The 14,418-nt window shown below is 40.9% G+C and overlaps 1 protein-coding gene across 1 annotated transcript in view; it reads left to right on the forward strand.

Moving 5' to 3' along the window:
• The window catches only part of tfcp2 (transcription factor CP2), a 91,237-nt gene that overhangs the window by 34,630 nt on the left and 42,189 nt on the right, over positions 1-14,418 (forward strand). The window contains exons 6-7 of the mRNA XM_048618981.1: positions 5,708-5,860; positions 13,903-14,013. Coding sequence (XP_048474938.1) covers positions 5,708-5,860; positions 13,903-14,013 — 264 coding nt within the window. The remainder of the gene's footprint in view (positions 1-5,707; positions 5,861-13,902; positions 14,014-14,418) is intronic.

Raw genomic sequence — 14,418 nt, forward strand, 5'->3', positions numbered from 1 at the left:
ATTACTATGCTAAATGGGATAGATTCTGAACAGAATTACCAAATCAAATCCATGAGGATCTGTAGACCATCAGCATCAGAATTGTGTTCGACCACAATCTGTAACCTTGCAGCTTGGCATATCCGTACCCTATCATTACCATCCAGCTAGGGGATCAGCTGCCAGGAGCAACACTAGGTACTAAAAATGAGGTGACGGCACAGAACCACTGGCAATGCTACACAGAGCTGAGTGCTCCCGTAGCTAATAGGTCCACTCAAAGTTCTGCCACGTCTAATCCCGGATTGTGGTGGACAATTAACTAGCAAACGGTAGGAGTTGGATTTCCATTCTCCATGATGGGACAACCTAGGAACACAAGGCAAAAGCCAGAGTGAATTCATCTTGACCCACCACCTGAGATCCCTAACATCATTAGATGCCAGTCTTCAGCCAACTTGATTCACTCACTCCTTTGATGTTAAGAAATGGCTGAATGCATGAGATACTTCAAGGGCTGTGCACTTGACACAGTATTCTGGCTGTAATACTGAACACTTGTGCTTCAGATCTGGCCATTCCCCTAGCCAAACTGTTCCACTATAATTCGAACACTGGCATTTACCCTGGACAATTTGGAAAGTTGCCCATGTAGATGAGGGTAGTGCTGTGAATGTTGTATATTTGGACTTTTCTGGAAGTATTTGATATAGTAACACATGGCAGGCTGGTTAGCAAAGTAATGTTTGGGATTGATGGGTTCTTGGCAGCATGGATTAGAAGATAGGAAATAGAAGGTAGATATATATGGGCATTTCTCAGACTGGATACAAGTTGAAAGTGGTATTCCCAGGGATCAATGTTGGAACCTGTGATTTATGTAAATGACTTGGAGATGGGTGTTAGGGCAAAATCTCTAAATTTGCAAACAATACTAAGCTAGGGAGAATTGTGAGGATGATGCTGAGCGACTTCAGGGAGATATTGACAGTTGGCCAAATGGACAGACACCTGACAGATGAATCTCAAAACAGAGAAATGAGGTAATGCATTTTGGTAGAAGAAACATGGAGAGACAATGCAGGCTTAACGGTACAACTTTGAGAGGCATACAAGAGGAGGGGGACCTCGGGGTTGATCTGCATAATTCCCTGAAGGTGGCCAGGCAACTTGAAACAGATGTTAGGGCTTAGAAGATCCTTGGGTTTATAAATATAGGCAGACTTTCAAAGCAAGGAAGTGATGCTACATCTCTACAAATCATTGGTCAGACCACATTGGTGTTCAGTTCTGGACACTTTTTATTTAAGGATGGATGTTCAAGCCCTAGAGAGAGTGTAGAGGAGATTTGCTAGAATGATAAAAAAGGTATTCTGTTTCCACGAGTTGGTATGTCTGTAAGTAGGGCTCACAATTTCAAGATTGTCAGAGAGAGCTTAGGAGTGAGGAGGAGGAGAAACTTTTTTACTCCGTTGTTAGGATTTGGAATGTGCTGCCTGGGACAGTGATGGAGGTGAATTCCATGGGACATTTCAAAAGAGCTGGATATATATTTGGAAGGGATGAAGTTTAGAGGGCTGTGGAAATAGGGCTAGAGAATGGGACCAGCTGGGTGGCTCTTTCAGGGGTTGGTACTGATGTGAATGGCTGCCTTCTGTACTGCGAAATTCTATAATGCTGTGCATGTCTTATTCACGGCACAATCCAATTACCACTTAATCAAAGTGACGGTAGGGGTCTTCAACACTGGTATTTAAAACAAAGCACTAGTATCAAACTGCTTAAATAACCCACTCAGTTTGGGTTCCATCAGGGCCACTCGGCTCCTGACCTTGTTAGAGCTTTGGTCCAAACCTGGACAGAAGGGCTAAACTTGTGAGGTTAGAGTGACTGCCCTTGATGTCAAGGTCGCATTTGACCAAGTTTGGCATCAAGGAGATTTAACAAAATCGAAGCTAATGGGAATCATGGAGAAAATGTTCCACTCGTCATATCTAGCAGAAAGGTCGATGGTTGTGGTTCTGGAGGGCAATCACCTCTGCCCCAGGTTGGCACTACAGGAGCTTTATAGGGTAATGTCCAAGGCCCAACCAAATTTAGTTGCTGCTTCTGAGGAAGGAGTTCTGAGGAAGGGTCACTGGACCCGAAACGTTAACTCTGTTTTTTCCTTCACAGATGCTGCCAAACCTGCTGAGCTTTTCCAGCAACTTTGTTTTTGTTAGTTGCTGCTTCAATAATTTTCCCTCTATAATAGCCACCCATGTGGGTGCTCCTTTTGTACCTTCCATCCTGAATATGGCCATTTATCGGAAACTGAACTGGACCAGCTGTATTAATACTGTAGCTACAGAAACGAGGCCCAGCAACTGGGAATTTTGTGATGAGGACTTGCCACCTTATTCCCCAAAGCCTGGCCACAAGGCGCAAGTCAGGAGTGCCATGGAATATTCCCACTTGTCTAGATGAGCGCAGCTCACCACCACTCCAGAAGCTCAACACCATCCAGGACAAAAGAGCCTGCTTGATTGGTACCCCATCCACCACCTTCAGCATTCGCTTCCTCTACCACTGGCATACACTGGCAGCAGTGTGTACCATCTACAAGATGTACTGCAGAAATTCATCCAAGATCCTCAGACAGCACCTTGAAAACCCACAGCCACTTCCATCTAGAAGGACAAGGTCAACAGATACATGGGAACACGCCTTGCAAGTTCCCCTCTGAGCCACTCGCCATCCCAGCTGGGAAATAGGTCACCATTCCCTCACTGTCACTGGGTCAATATCCTGGAATTCCCTCCCTAACAGCATTTTGGGTCTACCTACAGCACGTGGACTGCAATGGTTCAAGAGGCAGTTCACCAAACACCTTTTGTAGGATGAAAAATTAAGACTGATTTTAGATTCATTGTAACTGGTTTATGTTAGGTTTTTTGCAATAGCTATTTGGTAATAAAGCATTTGATTATTCCAGCATCTCAGTCAGGTAATAAAAATGGCTAAGAGAAGGGAGGATTGACAGCTCAATGTTCCAGGATACAGAAGCTACAGGCGTGACAGAAGTACAAGTAAGCAAGATGGGGCGCGTTGCCCTTTTGATAAGGGAGGACGTAACAGTGCTTAGAGAGGATGTTCTTAAGGGATCATCAAATGAGGCCATATGGTTAGCACTTATTCTTTCTAAGGGGATAGTCACTCTGTTGGGACTGTATTATAGACCCCCAAATAGCCAGTGTGTACGAGAGGAGCAGATGTGTAGAGAGATTGCAGAAACCTATAGGAATAATAGAGTAGTATTGGTTAGAGATTTCAATTTCTCCTGTATTGACTGGGCCACCCAGAGTGTAAAAGGCCTGGACAGGGTGGAATTTGTTAAATATGTTCAAAAAGGTTCCATCAGTATGAAGAGGGCCCTACTCGGGAGGGTGCAACACTGGACCTCCTTTTAGGAAACTAGGTCGGGCAAGTGACTGAAGTGTCAGTCAGCGAGCGCTTTGGGTCCAGTAACCATAACTCCCTTAGTTTAAACATTGTTATGGAAAAAGATAAGACAGGTCCACAGGTTAAGATGCTGAACAGGAGCAGGGCCAATTTTGGGGCCATTAGGCAAGATCTAGCAGAAGTTGATTGGGTGAGTCCGTTTGAAGGAAACGGAACAACTGGCAAATAGGAGGCTTTTAAAAGTGCGATGTCAAGAGTTCAAGGACAGTATGACCAGAGTCTCTGGTCAGGAAAAAGAAGGCATACATTGGGTTTAAGCTATCAGCTTCAAATGAATCCCTCGATGACTATAAAAAGTGTAAGAAGACACTGAAGAGGGAAATCAGAAGACCAAAAAAAAAGAGTATGAGATGTATCTGGTAGATAAGGTTAAAGATGATCCGAAGAGGTTCTATAGCTATATTAAGAAGGAGAGAATGGGTCCTGTTAAAGATCAGCATGGCTGTCTACGTGTGGAGCCACAGGAGAGGGGGAGACTTTTAATGAATATTTCTTCAGTGTTTACTGAGGAGAGAATCATGGATGCTAAGGAGATAAGGGAAACAAGTGGGAATGTTTTGGACTGCATACATATTAACAAGTGTTTGAAGCCTTAAAGCACATTAAGGTGGATAAATCCCCGGGCCTGATCAAGTCCATCCTCAGATGTTGAGGGAGGCTGGGGAAGAAATTGCAGGGGCCCTTGCAGAGATTTTTGCTTCATCTTTAGCCACTGGTGAAGCTCTGGAAGACTGGAGGGTGGCTACTGTTCTATTGTTTAAGAAAGGTAGCAAAGACAAGCCAGGGAACTACAGGCCAGTGAGCCTGACATCAGTGGTAGGCAAATTATTGGAGAGGATACTGAGGGACAGGATCAACCAACATTTGGATAGTGAACGCCTGATTAGGGATAGTGAGCATGGATTCGTGTGTGGGAAGTCACGTCTGACAAATCTTTTGGAGTTCTTCGAAGAGGTAACCAAGAGGATAGATGAGGGTAGGGCAGTGGATGTTGTCTATATAGACCTTAGTGAGGCCTTTGACAAGATCCCACACGGCAGGCTAGTCACGATGGCTGGGTCGCGTGGAATCCAGAGAGCTAGCTAATTGGATTCAAAATTGGCTCGATGGTAGGATGCAGAGAGTGATGGTTGAAGGTTGTTTCTCGGACCGAAGGCCTGTGACTAGTGGTGTGCCACAGGGGTCGGTGCTGGGACCTTTGTTATTCATTGTTTACATAAATGATCTGGATGTGAATGTACAAGGCATGATTAGTAAGTTTGTGGCTGATACAAAATTAGGAGGTATCGTTGATAGCAAGGAAGGTTATCAAAAATTACAGAGGGGTCTCGATCAGATGGGGAAGTGGGCTGAGGATTGACAAATGCAATTCAATACAGGTAAGAGTGAGGTGTTGCACTTTGCACTTTGGAAAGTCAAATCAAGGTAGGACTTCTACAGTAAATGGTAAGGTCCTGAGGAGTGTTGTGAAACAGAGGGACCTAGGAGTACAAGTACATAGTTTGTCGAAAGCAGTGTAATAGGTAGAACAGGTATAGGAGTTGGGACGTTATGTTACAGTTGTATAAGTAGTTGGTGAGGCTGCACTTGGAGTATTGTGTACAGTTTCGGTCACCCTGTTATAGGAAAGACATAATTAAATCTTCTTTGCACACTTTCCAGTTTGCAACGACGTTGCCAGGACTAGTAGGCCTGAGTTATAGGGAAGAGGTTGGCCAGGATAGGACTTTATTCCTTGGAATGTAGGAGAATTAGGGGTGACCTTATTGAGGTGTATAAAATCATGAGGAGCATAGACAGGATGAATGCAAGCAGTCTTTTTCCCAGGGTTGGGGAATTGAAAATTAGAGGGCATAGGTTTAAGGTGAGAGGGGAAAAGATTTAAGAAGGACCTGAGCGGCAACTTCTTCACGTAGAGGGTGGTGCATATATGGAATGGGCTGCCGGAGAAAGTGGTTGAGGCAGGTACAATAGCAACATTTAAGCATTTGGATAGGTACATGGATGGGAAGGGTTTAGAGGAATGTGGACCAAATGTGGGCATTGGAACTAGCTGAGTGGACACCATGGTCAGCATGGACCAGTTTGGGCCAAAGGGCCTGTTTCCATGCTGTATTACTCTCTGACTCTATGACAACTTGGTTTCCAGAGGAAGTTCCTTTTGAAAAAGCTGCAATTGTTTACTGCCTTGTTTATTTTTTTCTGGTCATACGCCTTCTTTCCTTAGGTGCACTGTATCAGTACTGAATTCACAACACGGAAACATGGAGGAGAAAAGGGTGTGCCTTTCCGAATTCAAATAGATACATTCAAAGAGAATGAAAATGGTGAATACACAGAGCATCTTCATTCAGCTAGCTGCCAAATCAAAGTGTTCAAGGTATGGAGAAAAGACGTTTGTTTGTTTGTTTGTTTGTTTTGCTCTGGTGAATGACCATTTACTTCAATTCTTGCTGTCAGGAATGTGATTCTGTTGATTCCTATATATTTTTCTAAAGTTAACTCCTGCAAGATTTATACCTCAGTAGAAATTGTTTTCTTCATTTATTATGTAATATAATTAGCAGCTTAGCATTCATCTGAATGATGCAGGCAGTGTAATTGTTTTGAAGTTTCACCATACTCTTTAAGTAACAAATGTGTCGTCCTCCAGTCAGAACACTTCTTTCTTCTTGAAGAAAATCTCGAATTATTTGTGACTGGATTGTAACCATCCATCTTTCCTCTAAGTAAGATTTGCTTGCAAATGGAACCCAGAAAAACTGACCTGTTCTTGGAGATTGGATTTCTGCTCTCTTGGCTCCAAATTACAATGCAAATCAATACCCTGATGATCAATGGCTGCAGCAATTTGGCAACTGGCACCTAACACCAAAAACAACAACCCACAATAACACCTACTAACCACTTCATATGCAGAATTGCGGTTGAAACTACCTCTCTCAGATTGGTCTCTTCAGCCATCAGGGAAAGTGTAAAGCTACTCCCTTCCCAACAAATCTGAATTGCTGTGTCCATTATTTTACACACACGATAGGATTATGACACGAATGCTAATACATTAAGCCTATTTAAAGCAAATTAACGCCCTTTCTATGTAACATTTCTACTGCTTCTATTCTCTCTCTCTCAACAATCGGCTATTTTCAATAAAACTAGTGTCTAAAGTTCATGATCGTGAACTTGCTGCAGAAGTATATGGTATCTTGGTATACAAGATATACAATTGGTATACAATTTCTTACATGCCATTTCAAAATGATGATTCCTGACTCAAAATATGTATGTCTTAATTGTTATGGCATGTTATTCTAACTGATATGGTACTGATTTTAAAAGTGTATTCTTTTAAATTGATTGATCATCTTGATTCTCATGCGAAAACTGTTATAATCCCAGGCAATGTTTTTACTGGTCATGTCAAACCCTGACCAAAACCTGGCTTGATAGATCATCTTTTGGTTTTAAAGAAGTGGTCTCTCAACAAACACACAATGCTACAGACTTGTTTAAAAATAAAAGAAATAAAGATAGAATAAGCCAAGCTATCTACTTATAACAACAATTCAATGATTATTTTTAAAACACAGCAAAAGTATGATCCCAGTAATCCGAAAACATTACTTTACGAAAAGTAAGAGAAACAGCTTTTGTATTGCACCCAGAGTCGCTATCTTGAACACCTCAACAGGCTTAAGTCACTTGCGACTTTAATTTATCTAATTATCTGCAAGTGGCTTCTTCCTAGAACTACTATGCATCTGAGCTTAAATGTACTTAGATTTAAGTAACTTCCAGGATTTTATCTAAATACTTCTGGTCTGGGACCATTGCTAAATCTTTAAGGCAATCCAGTTTCACTATTATCATTCCTGCTCAGGAGTACTGACCTATACAAGCAACGTCATCAAAGGACTTCACAGGACTGCTCAAAAATCAAAGGCAAACTTGAAAAAAACTCTCCATGCTATGTTAACCTTAAAAAAAAAACACTCCCAATGTTTTAAAGCACAGCTTGCTTAACTTGCTCAGCTGTAAAACCTTAATAAAAATACACACAGACACATTAATTCTAAAGCTAGACCTCAAATGCTGTTTTAAAAGACACCACCATGGACTACAGAAATACTTAAAACGTTAATAAATAATTTCACACACAACCCATATGTTATTAACTTAACCAAAAACCCAAATTTACAATAAATGTTATTAAATATATATACATTATATCAGCCTGCATCACCTCTCCCCTCAAAGAATGAAAATGTATCTCAGAGGGATGAGGATAATTCCGCCATATTGATCGTAATGACATGTTAATATTTGATATACAATGAGGTGCACAACAACCTTTGGTCAATACAGTTCTCCCTTTCACCTCACACTTTTTATTCTTTTAATGGGACGTGGGGTCACTAACATGTTGCTAATCGCAGTTCTCCTTGAACTGAGTGACTTAAATTAATCATTTCAGAGGACTATTGGGAGTTGACCACCTCACTGTGGGATTGGAGTCACGTAGGCCAGATCAGGTAAAGGCAGTGGGTTTCCTTCCCAAAACGTATCAGTGAACCAGATGGCTTTTTATAACAATCAGTGACAGTTTCATGGTCACACTAATGACACAACTTTATATTAACTGAATTCAAATTCCTCCAACTATAGTGCTGGGATTTGAACCATTGTTGTCCAGAGCATAAGCTTGGGTTATTGGATTACTAGTGCAGTGAAGTTGCCATGATGTCACCATCTTTCCCCCTTTTTAACCTGATTCGAAACTATCTGTTTGACTTCTGTCCCCTGGACTATGCTGGCTATATTAATGCACCTGGTTTCTACATGCTAATGATAGCTCTGAACACTTTGCAGCTCTCAGGACTGATAGAATGAAATTGAAGTGAGAGACGTATGTAATGAGGCAATTAATGAGAGGGAAAATGCAACTGTCCTGGCCTTCAGTGTTTCTCATTGTACTTCAACATTGTTGAACTGACAATTTTATGCCAGGTATTGAATGCAGAGATAGCCACTGAATTATTAATAAATCTTTATAGCAGTCTTGTAAGTTTTAAGGCGTTCTATTGGTACATTGGTTTTATAGCTTACACTCTGTGTAATGAGGTTTAAAATTAGATTAAATGTTGTCCTGATGGAGTAGCTGTTTAGCTTTAAGACTTTGAAGCTGGTGCCCTGCTCCAAGTGTTAGGAGTGTTTTGAGATGCATCGTGTGGTATTGCTCAGTGTAGGAAATGGCATTCCATTCGCATGTCATTACCTGCAGATATGCTAACCATGAGGTCAGTCACAGACTCTTTGCCGCCTCCCCCCACCTCCATTTGATGTGTCCCAACAGATCGTGCAGTCCTTCGTGGGTAGATAGGAGATTTCTATTATGGTGCCAATAACCGGTGTTCTTCAAGCTTTTTCTGCTCTAGGATAAAACGTATGCACCGTACAAAAGGGCACTGAAGGTTGAACTGGTATTTTTAAATTTAAAAAAGTAAGTTTTTTGCTCAAATGTTTTAAGAACTGGCATTAGTGGTCCTTCAGGATTGCAATCGTCTTTAAAGGGAGGCACCCATCCAAAGATCTCTGAATATGGGCAGTCAGCTAACCAAATGTACCTGGGGTCAGTAATATCTGTCCCCAGTGGGAAGTGTTTGTCTGTTTGTGGGACAGAGAGGAGGAAACTTATTTTTAGGGCATGTATATTGTGTGTCTGAGATACATGCATGACAGATATTAGGATGTTTTGTTGCTGTGGTGTGATTGGAGAGGAGATCAGAATTTGGGAGTGAATTTGCAGCATGTGGTATTTGGAGATAAACATTTGTAGACTTGTAACCAGTGAAGAAGCAGGAACGTGGTTGCGTTGTGGCTGACTCAAGTTTTTGCACGTTGCATGGGAAATGACAATATTGATCTGTGGAAGAGGGAGGGGAAATCCTAGGGAGCATGCCGTTACTTAATTAAAATTATGTAATGTGCCATTCTGTGGTGTGTTCTTGACAGAAAAGTAGCACAGATTTTTAATGATGAAATGTGTTACATTTTGTTAATACTTCATGGAGTTCTAGAATTGCTATTATATTTTGGCTGTTAATTTCCATAACTATTCTTCTTTCTGCTAAATCAATAGATCAGCAGCTGATGCTGAGATTCATGTGTCTTTTTTACTTCGGCTTCCTTCAATGTTCATCTTGAGTGAAATGACACTTTTCTCCCACATATACTTTAGGGAACGCTGTTAACATGAGCTCATTGAATTGAAGTCATGGTGGGCTGAAGAAATAGAAAATGTTCATTTGTAGTGATTAGCTAGTGTGTAGAATTGCAGCACAGCTTTTGTAGCTAGCTGAGGGGGGAGGAAAATTGTATTTTTGAAATTAAATGTGCAATTAAATTATGAGTACATTACTTAGTCATAGAGTTGTTCTTCAGTCCAACTCATCCATATCAACCAAATATCCTAAATAAATCTAGTCCCACGTGCCAGCATTTGGCCCATATCCCTCTGAACCCTTCCTATTCATGTACCCATCCAGATGCCTTTTAAATGTTGTAATTGTACAAGCCTCCACAACTTCCTCTGGCAGCTCATTCCATGCACGCACTACCCTCTGCATGAAAAAGTTGCCCCTTAGGTTCCTTTTAAATCTTTCCTCTCTCACCTTAAACCTATGCCCCTCTAGTTTTGGACTCCCCTACCCTGGGGAAAAGGCCTCGGCAATTCACCCTATCCTTGCCCCTCGTGATTTTATAAACCTCTGTAAGGTCACCCCTCAGCCTCTGACACTCCAGGGAAAATAGCCCCACCCTATTCAGCCTCTCCCTATAGCTCATACCCTCCAATCCCCATGTTATGGACCAAACCAGACCCCCTCAATATTTTAAGAAGGTAGCCTAGACCCTAACTACTTATTTTTTAAAGCAAATGTGAAATGCCTGTTCCAGATGCAATGCAACTGATGAAACTAATCGACGTTAAGCAAAACACAATTTATTTAAACACTAGTTAAAATACAAGCAAAGAAAGAGGAATTTAGAATAGCTTAATTCTATTGGAAAACTTAACAGAATAATAGATACAGTAACTGTTACTACTTAACTGTTCCAAAATAGAAACATCCCATAAACACCCGCCTTGGCAAAATGGAAAATTCATACATATTCCTACATTCAATTATAAAGTCATTGGGTCATACAGAGTGGAAACAGACCCTTTGGTCCAAGCAATCCATACTGGACATAATCCCAAACTGAACTAGTCCTGCCTGCCTGCTCCTGGCCCATATCCCTTCAAACCTTTCCTATTCATGTACCTATCCAAATGTCTTTTTAAACGTTGTAATTGTACCCACCTTGACCACTTCCTAGGTTTATTCCACACACGAACCACCCTTTTTGTTTAAAAAGAAAATTTGCCCCTCATATCTTTTTTTAAATCTCTCTTAGCTTAAAAATGTGCCCCCTAGTCTCTCCAATTCAGGAGATAAAAAAATAGAGAAAATCCAAGAGACAGTAGTAGCCAGGAGACATTCACTGAAGCTTGCAATTTTGAGACCCCAGTAGCTTCTGGTTAAAGCTAGACCTAACAACAAATCCAGATCCAAGAGCTGGCCACACCATTCAGGCTGCTTTTAAAATAAAACCCAAGGCTTCCCAAACTGTTTACCCTAGTGATTCTGGTAGACTGCTTGATACCTCTGCCCTCACAACGGCGTCAAAAAAAAAATTCCCAGGACAAAATAATTTCTTAAACTCACAACATCACCACACTGCCACCGCCCTTGTTAATCTTTTCTGGTCCCTTTGAAATTTAACAAGGGAGACCAAAATTGAATGCAGTATTCCAAAAGTGGCCTCAATGCCCTGTGCAGCTGCAACATGACATCTCAACTCCTACTCAATGCACTGACCAATAAAGGCAAGCATAGAAATACCTCCTTCACCTCCCTGTCTACCTGCAACTCTATCTTCAAGGAACTATACCCCTGCACCCCAAGGTTTTTTGGCAACACTCCCCAGGACCCTAGGATTAACTGTATAAATCCTGCCCTGATTTGCCTTACCAAAATGCACACCTCACACTTATCTAAATTTAACTACATCTGCCACTCCTTGGCCCATCTGACCAAGGTCCCATTGTACTCTAAGGTAACCTTCCTCGCTGTCCACTACACCACCAATTTTTCTGCCATCTCTGCAAACTTACTAACCATACCTCCTAAATTTGCATCCAAATAATTTATATAAATGATGAAAAGCAGAGGACACAGCACTGGTCCTTGTTACTCTTTTGCCCTTAATGTACTTGTAGAATCTCTTTAGATTCTCCTTAACCCTATTTACCAAAACTATCTCGTGTCCCTTTTTGTTGTTCTTCTGATTTCCCTCTTAAGTATACTCCTACTGCCTTTCTACTCCTTGAGGGAATCCACTTTCCAATTGCACCTTTACCTGCGAATAGCCCCTCCCAATCAACATTTGAAAGCTGTTGCTTAATTTCGTCAAAATTGGCCTTACTCTAATTTAGAACTTAAGCGTTTAGATCAGGTCTATCCTTTTCCATCACTATTTTAAAACTAATAGAATTATGGTCACTGGCCCCAAAGTGCTCCCCCACTGACACCTTAGTCGCTTGCCCGGCCTTATTTCTCAAGCGACGGTCAAGCTTCGCTCGTTTTCTGGTAGGTGCATCCACATACTGAATAAGAAAATGTTCTTGTACAAGCTTAACAAATTCCTCTCCATCCAAGCCCTTAACGCTATGGCAGTCCCAGTCTCTGTTTGGAAAGTTAAAATCCCCTACCGTTGCAACCCTGTTATTCTCAGATCTCCTTACAAATTTGCTTCTCAATTTCCCACTGACTTTTGGGGAGCCTGTAGTATAATCCCAATAAAGTGATCAACCTTTCTTCTTTCAGTTCCACCCAGATAACTTCACTGGGTGTAATCCCAGGAGTATCCTGCCTAAGCATAGGCATAATAGTATCCCTAACCAAAAATGTCACTCCTCCTCCTCTGTTGCACCACCACCTTTTATCTTTCCTACAGCATCTATACCCTGGAACATTCACTTCTTTAAAGGTCAACGTATAAAGTCTAAACAAGGAAAATTAGTAACAGTAGGTATTGGTTCTAAATTAAAGTGAGCATGAAGAATTTAAAATCTGGATATTAAACCCCTATATCTTTTCTAAAGTAAAGACGAATGGTAAGCATGAAGCTGTCTGATTTTTGTAAAACCCAGGAAGTGGCATAAAGACCTTTTTTTTTTCAGGGTAGGAGACCTGGCCTTTACACTACTGTAGTTCCACACCATTGCGGTTCCCTCTGAAATGGCCTGACATTAAATACAGGAACCTCAAGGGTGAGCAATAAATGCTGATCGTGCCAGCTGCAGCTACACCCACATCCTTTGAAAATTAATAGCTTTACACAGAATCCACACACATGCAAATAATTGTAATATCTGTATCTGTACCCCTCTCTGTCTCCCCTCCCCACTCTTCCTTCCTCCACCCCCACCCCCACCACCCTCTTGCTCTTTCTGTTAATTGTTATTGCAGTAGAACTGTATACACGTTGATGTTACTAATAGATGCTGGAAAAGTACCCACTTACGCATGAACTACAACGTGAACTGTGTAATCCTGCTCTGGGTAATAAAGCACAGGCTTCAGAGAGGATGATGATACTCAGACACAAGACATTTTTATTATGTGGCACCATTTTAAATCTGAAAGGCTTGTAGCATTATTGATGAGCTTTATTTACCTAGGTTGAACAAGTGCAATTTTTTTTTTTTTGAGACCAGTTTGTGTTGCTTTACTTTTTCCCCTTAAGTTGTTTTTTTAAGCTTAAACTAATTGTGACATGTTGAGTTAACTGATTACTTTACTTTAACCCAATAGTAGGACAGAAGTACAGATAATAACCATGGACTTATGATTTTCCTTTATCTCTTACTGTCTGTCTGTAATTGAAGCACTGCTTTCATGAATGAAGTGTTGGTACCAAATGTTTGCTTGAAAAAGAGGGTGAGAGTCGATCCATAGTCAAAAATTTAGGTCACTCATTAATGATTCCAATTTGTGAAGTAGTTTTTCTTGGTCTGTCTTGAACATTTCTTCATTTTTTGAATCTACTTGGTTGGTCTTGTACGCTCAGTGTGGCTGTAATTTATTTTGCTCTTCTCTCCATTAGAGAACTGGACATAACAAATATGTGATGATGGGTTAATTATTGTTTTATTGGGAAATAAGGGCTGTAGTACTTCCTAGCTCCCAATCTTAAAGTAGGAAAATGTGTTTTTCTTGGTCCTTCGATGTATAATTGATTCGTCATGCACTTGGCTGACAGCGTTGTGTATGCTATCTTGTGTGGGATTTTCATTGTTGCATGTGATTTTGTTTGCAGCCAAAGGGTGCTGATAGAAAACAGAAAACAGATAGGGAAAAGATGGAAAAACGAACTCCGCAGGAGAAGGAAAAGTACCAGCCTTCTTATGATACGACCATTCTCACAGAGGTAAGACTGCACGAGTTTGTTTGAGATCGGCACTTGTTTTCTCAAGATGTGTTGTTTGGTGTCATAATTTTGATTTAAAACTGCAAAATTGGAGTGTCGAGGAAGCGGATAGAAGTCCAATTGGCTTGTTCTCAATGTTATTTTGATTTCTGTTTTGGTTCAATCTAGGGTTGGGGGTCATGTTTTTAAAAAAATGTTTAGATTACTCAAAGTAAGTTGCAATTTTCGTAAATAGTTATGAATCTGCTAAGTGACTAATGCAATTAAAAATGTGTAAGCATCAATATACAGTAGACTGTAGGAAAGTTGTGTAACAGCTAGAAAGAATCTAAGAATAGTTGTGTGTAATTTTGGGGTAGTTGTCCATCACATTTTGATTGAAGTGTCTAACTGACTTTTTTCTTC

The sequence above is a fragment of the Rhincodon typus genome, chromosome 41 (genome assembly GCF_021869965.1).
Source record: "Rhincodon typus isolate 14 chromosome 41, sRhiTyp1.1, whole genome shotgun sequence".
Taxonomy (NCBI): domain Eukaryota; kingdom Metazoa; phylum Chordata; class Chondrichthyes; order Orectolobiformes; family Rhincodontidae; genus Rhincodon; species Rhincodon typus.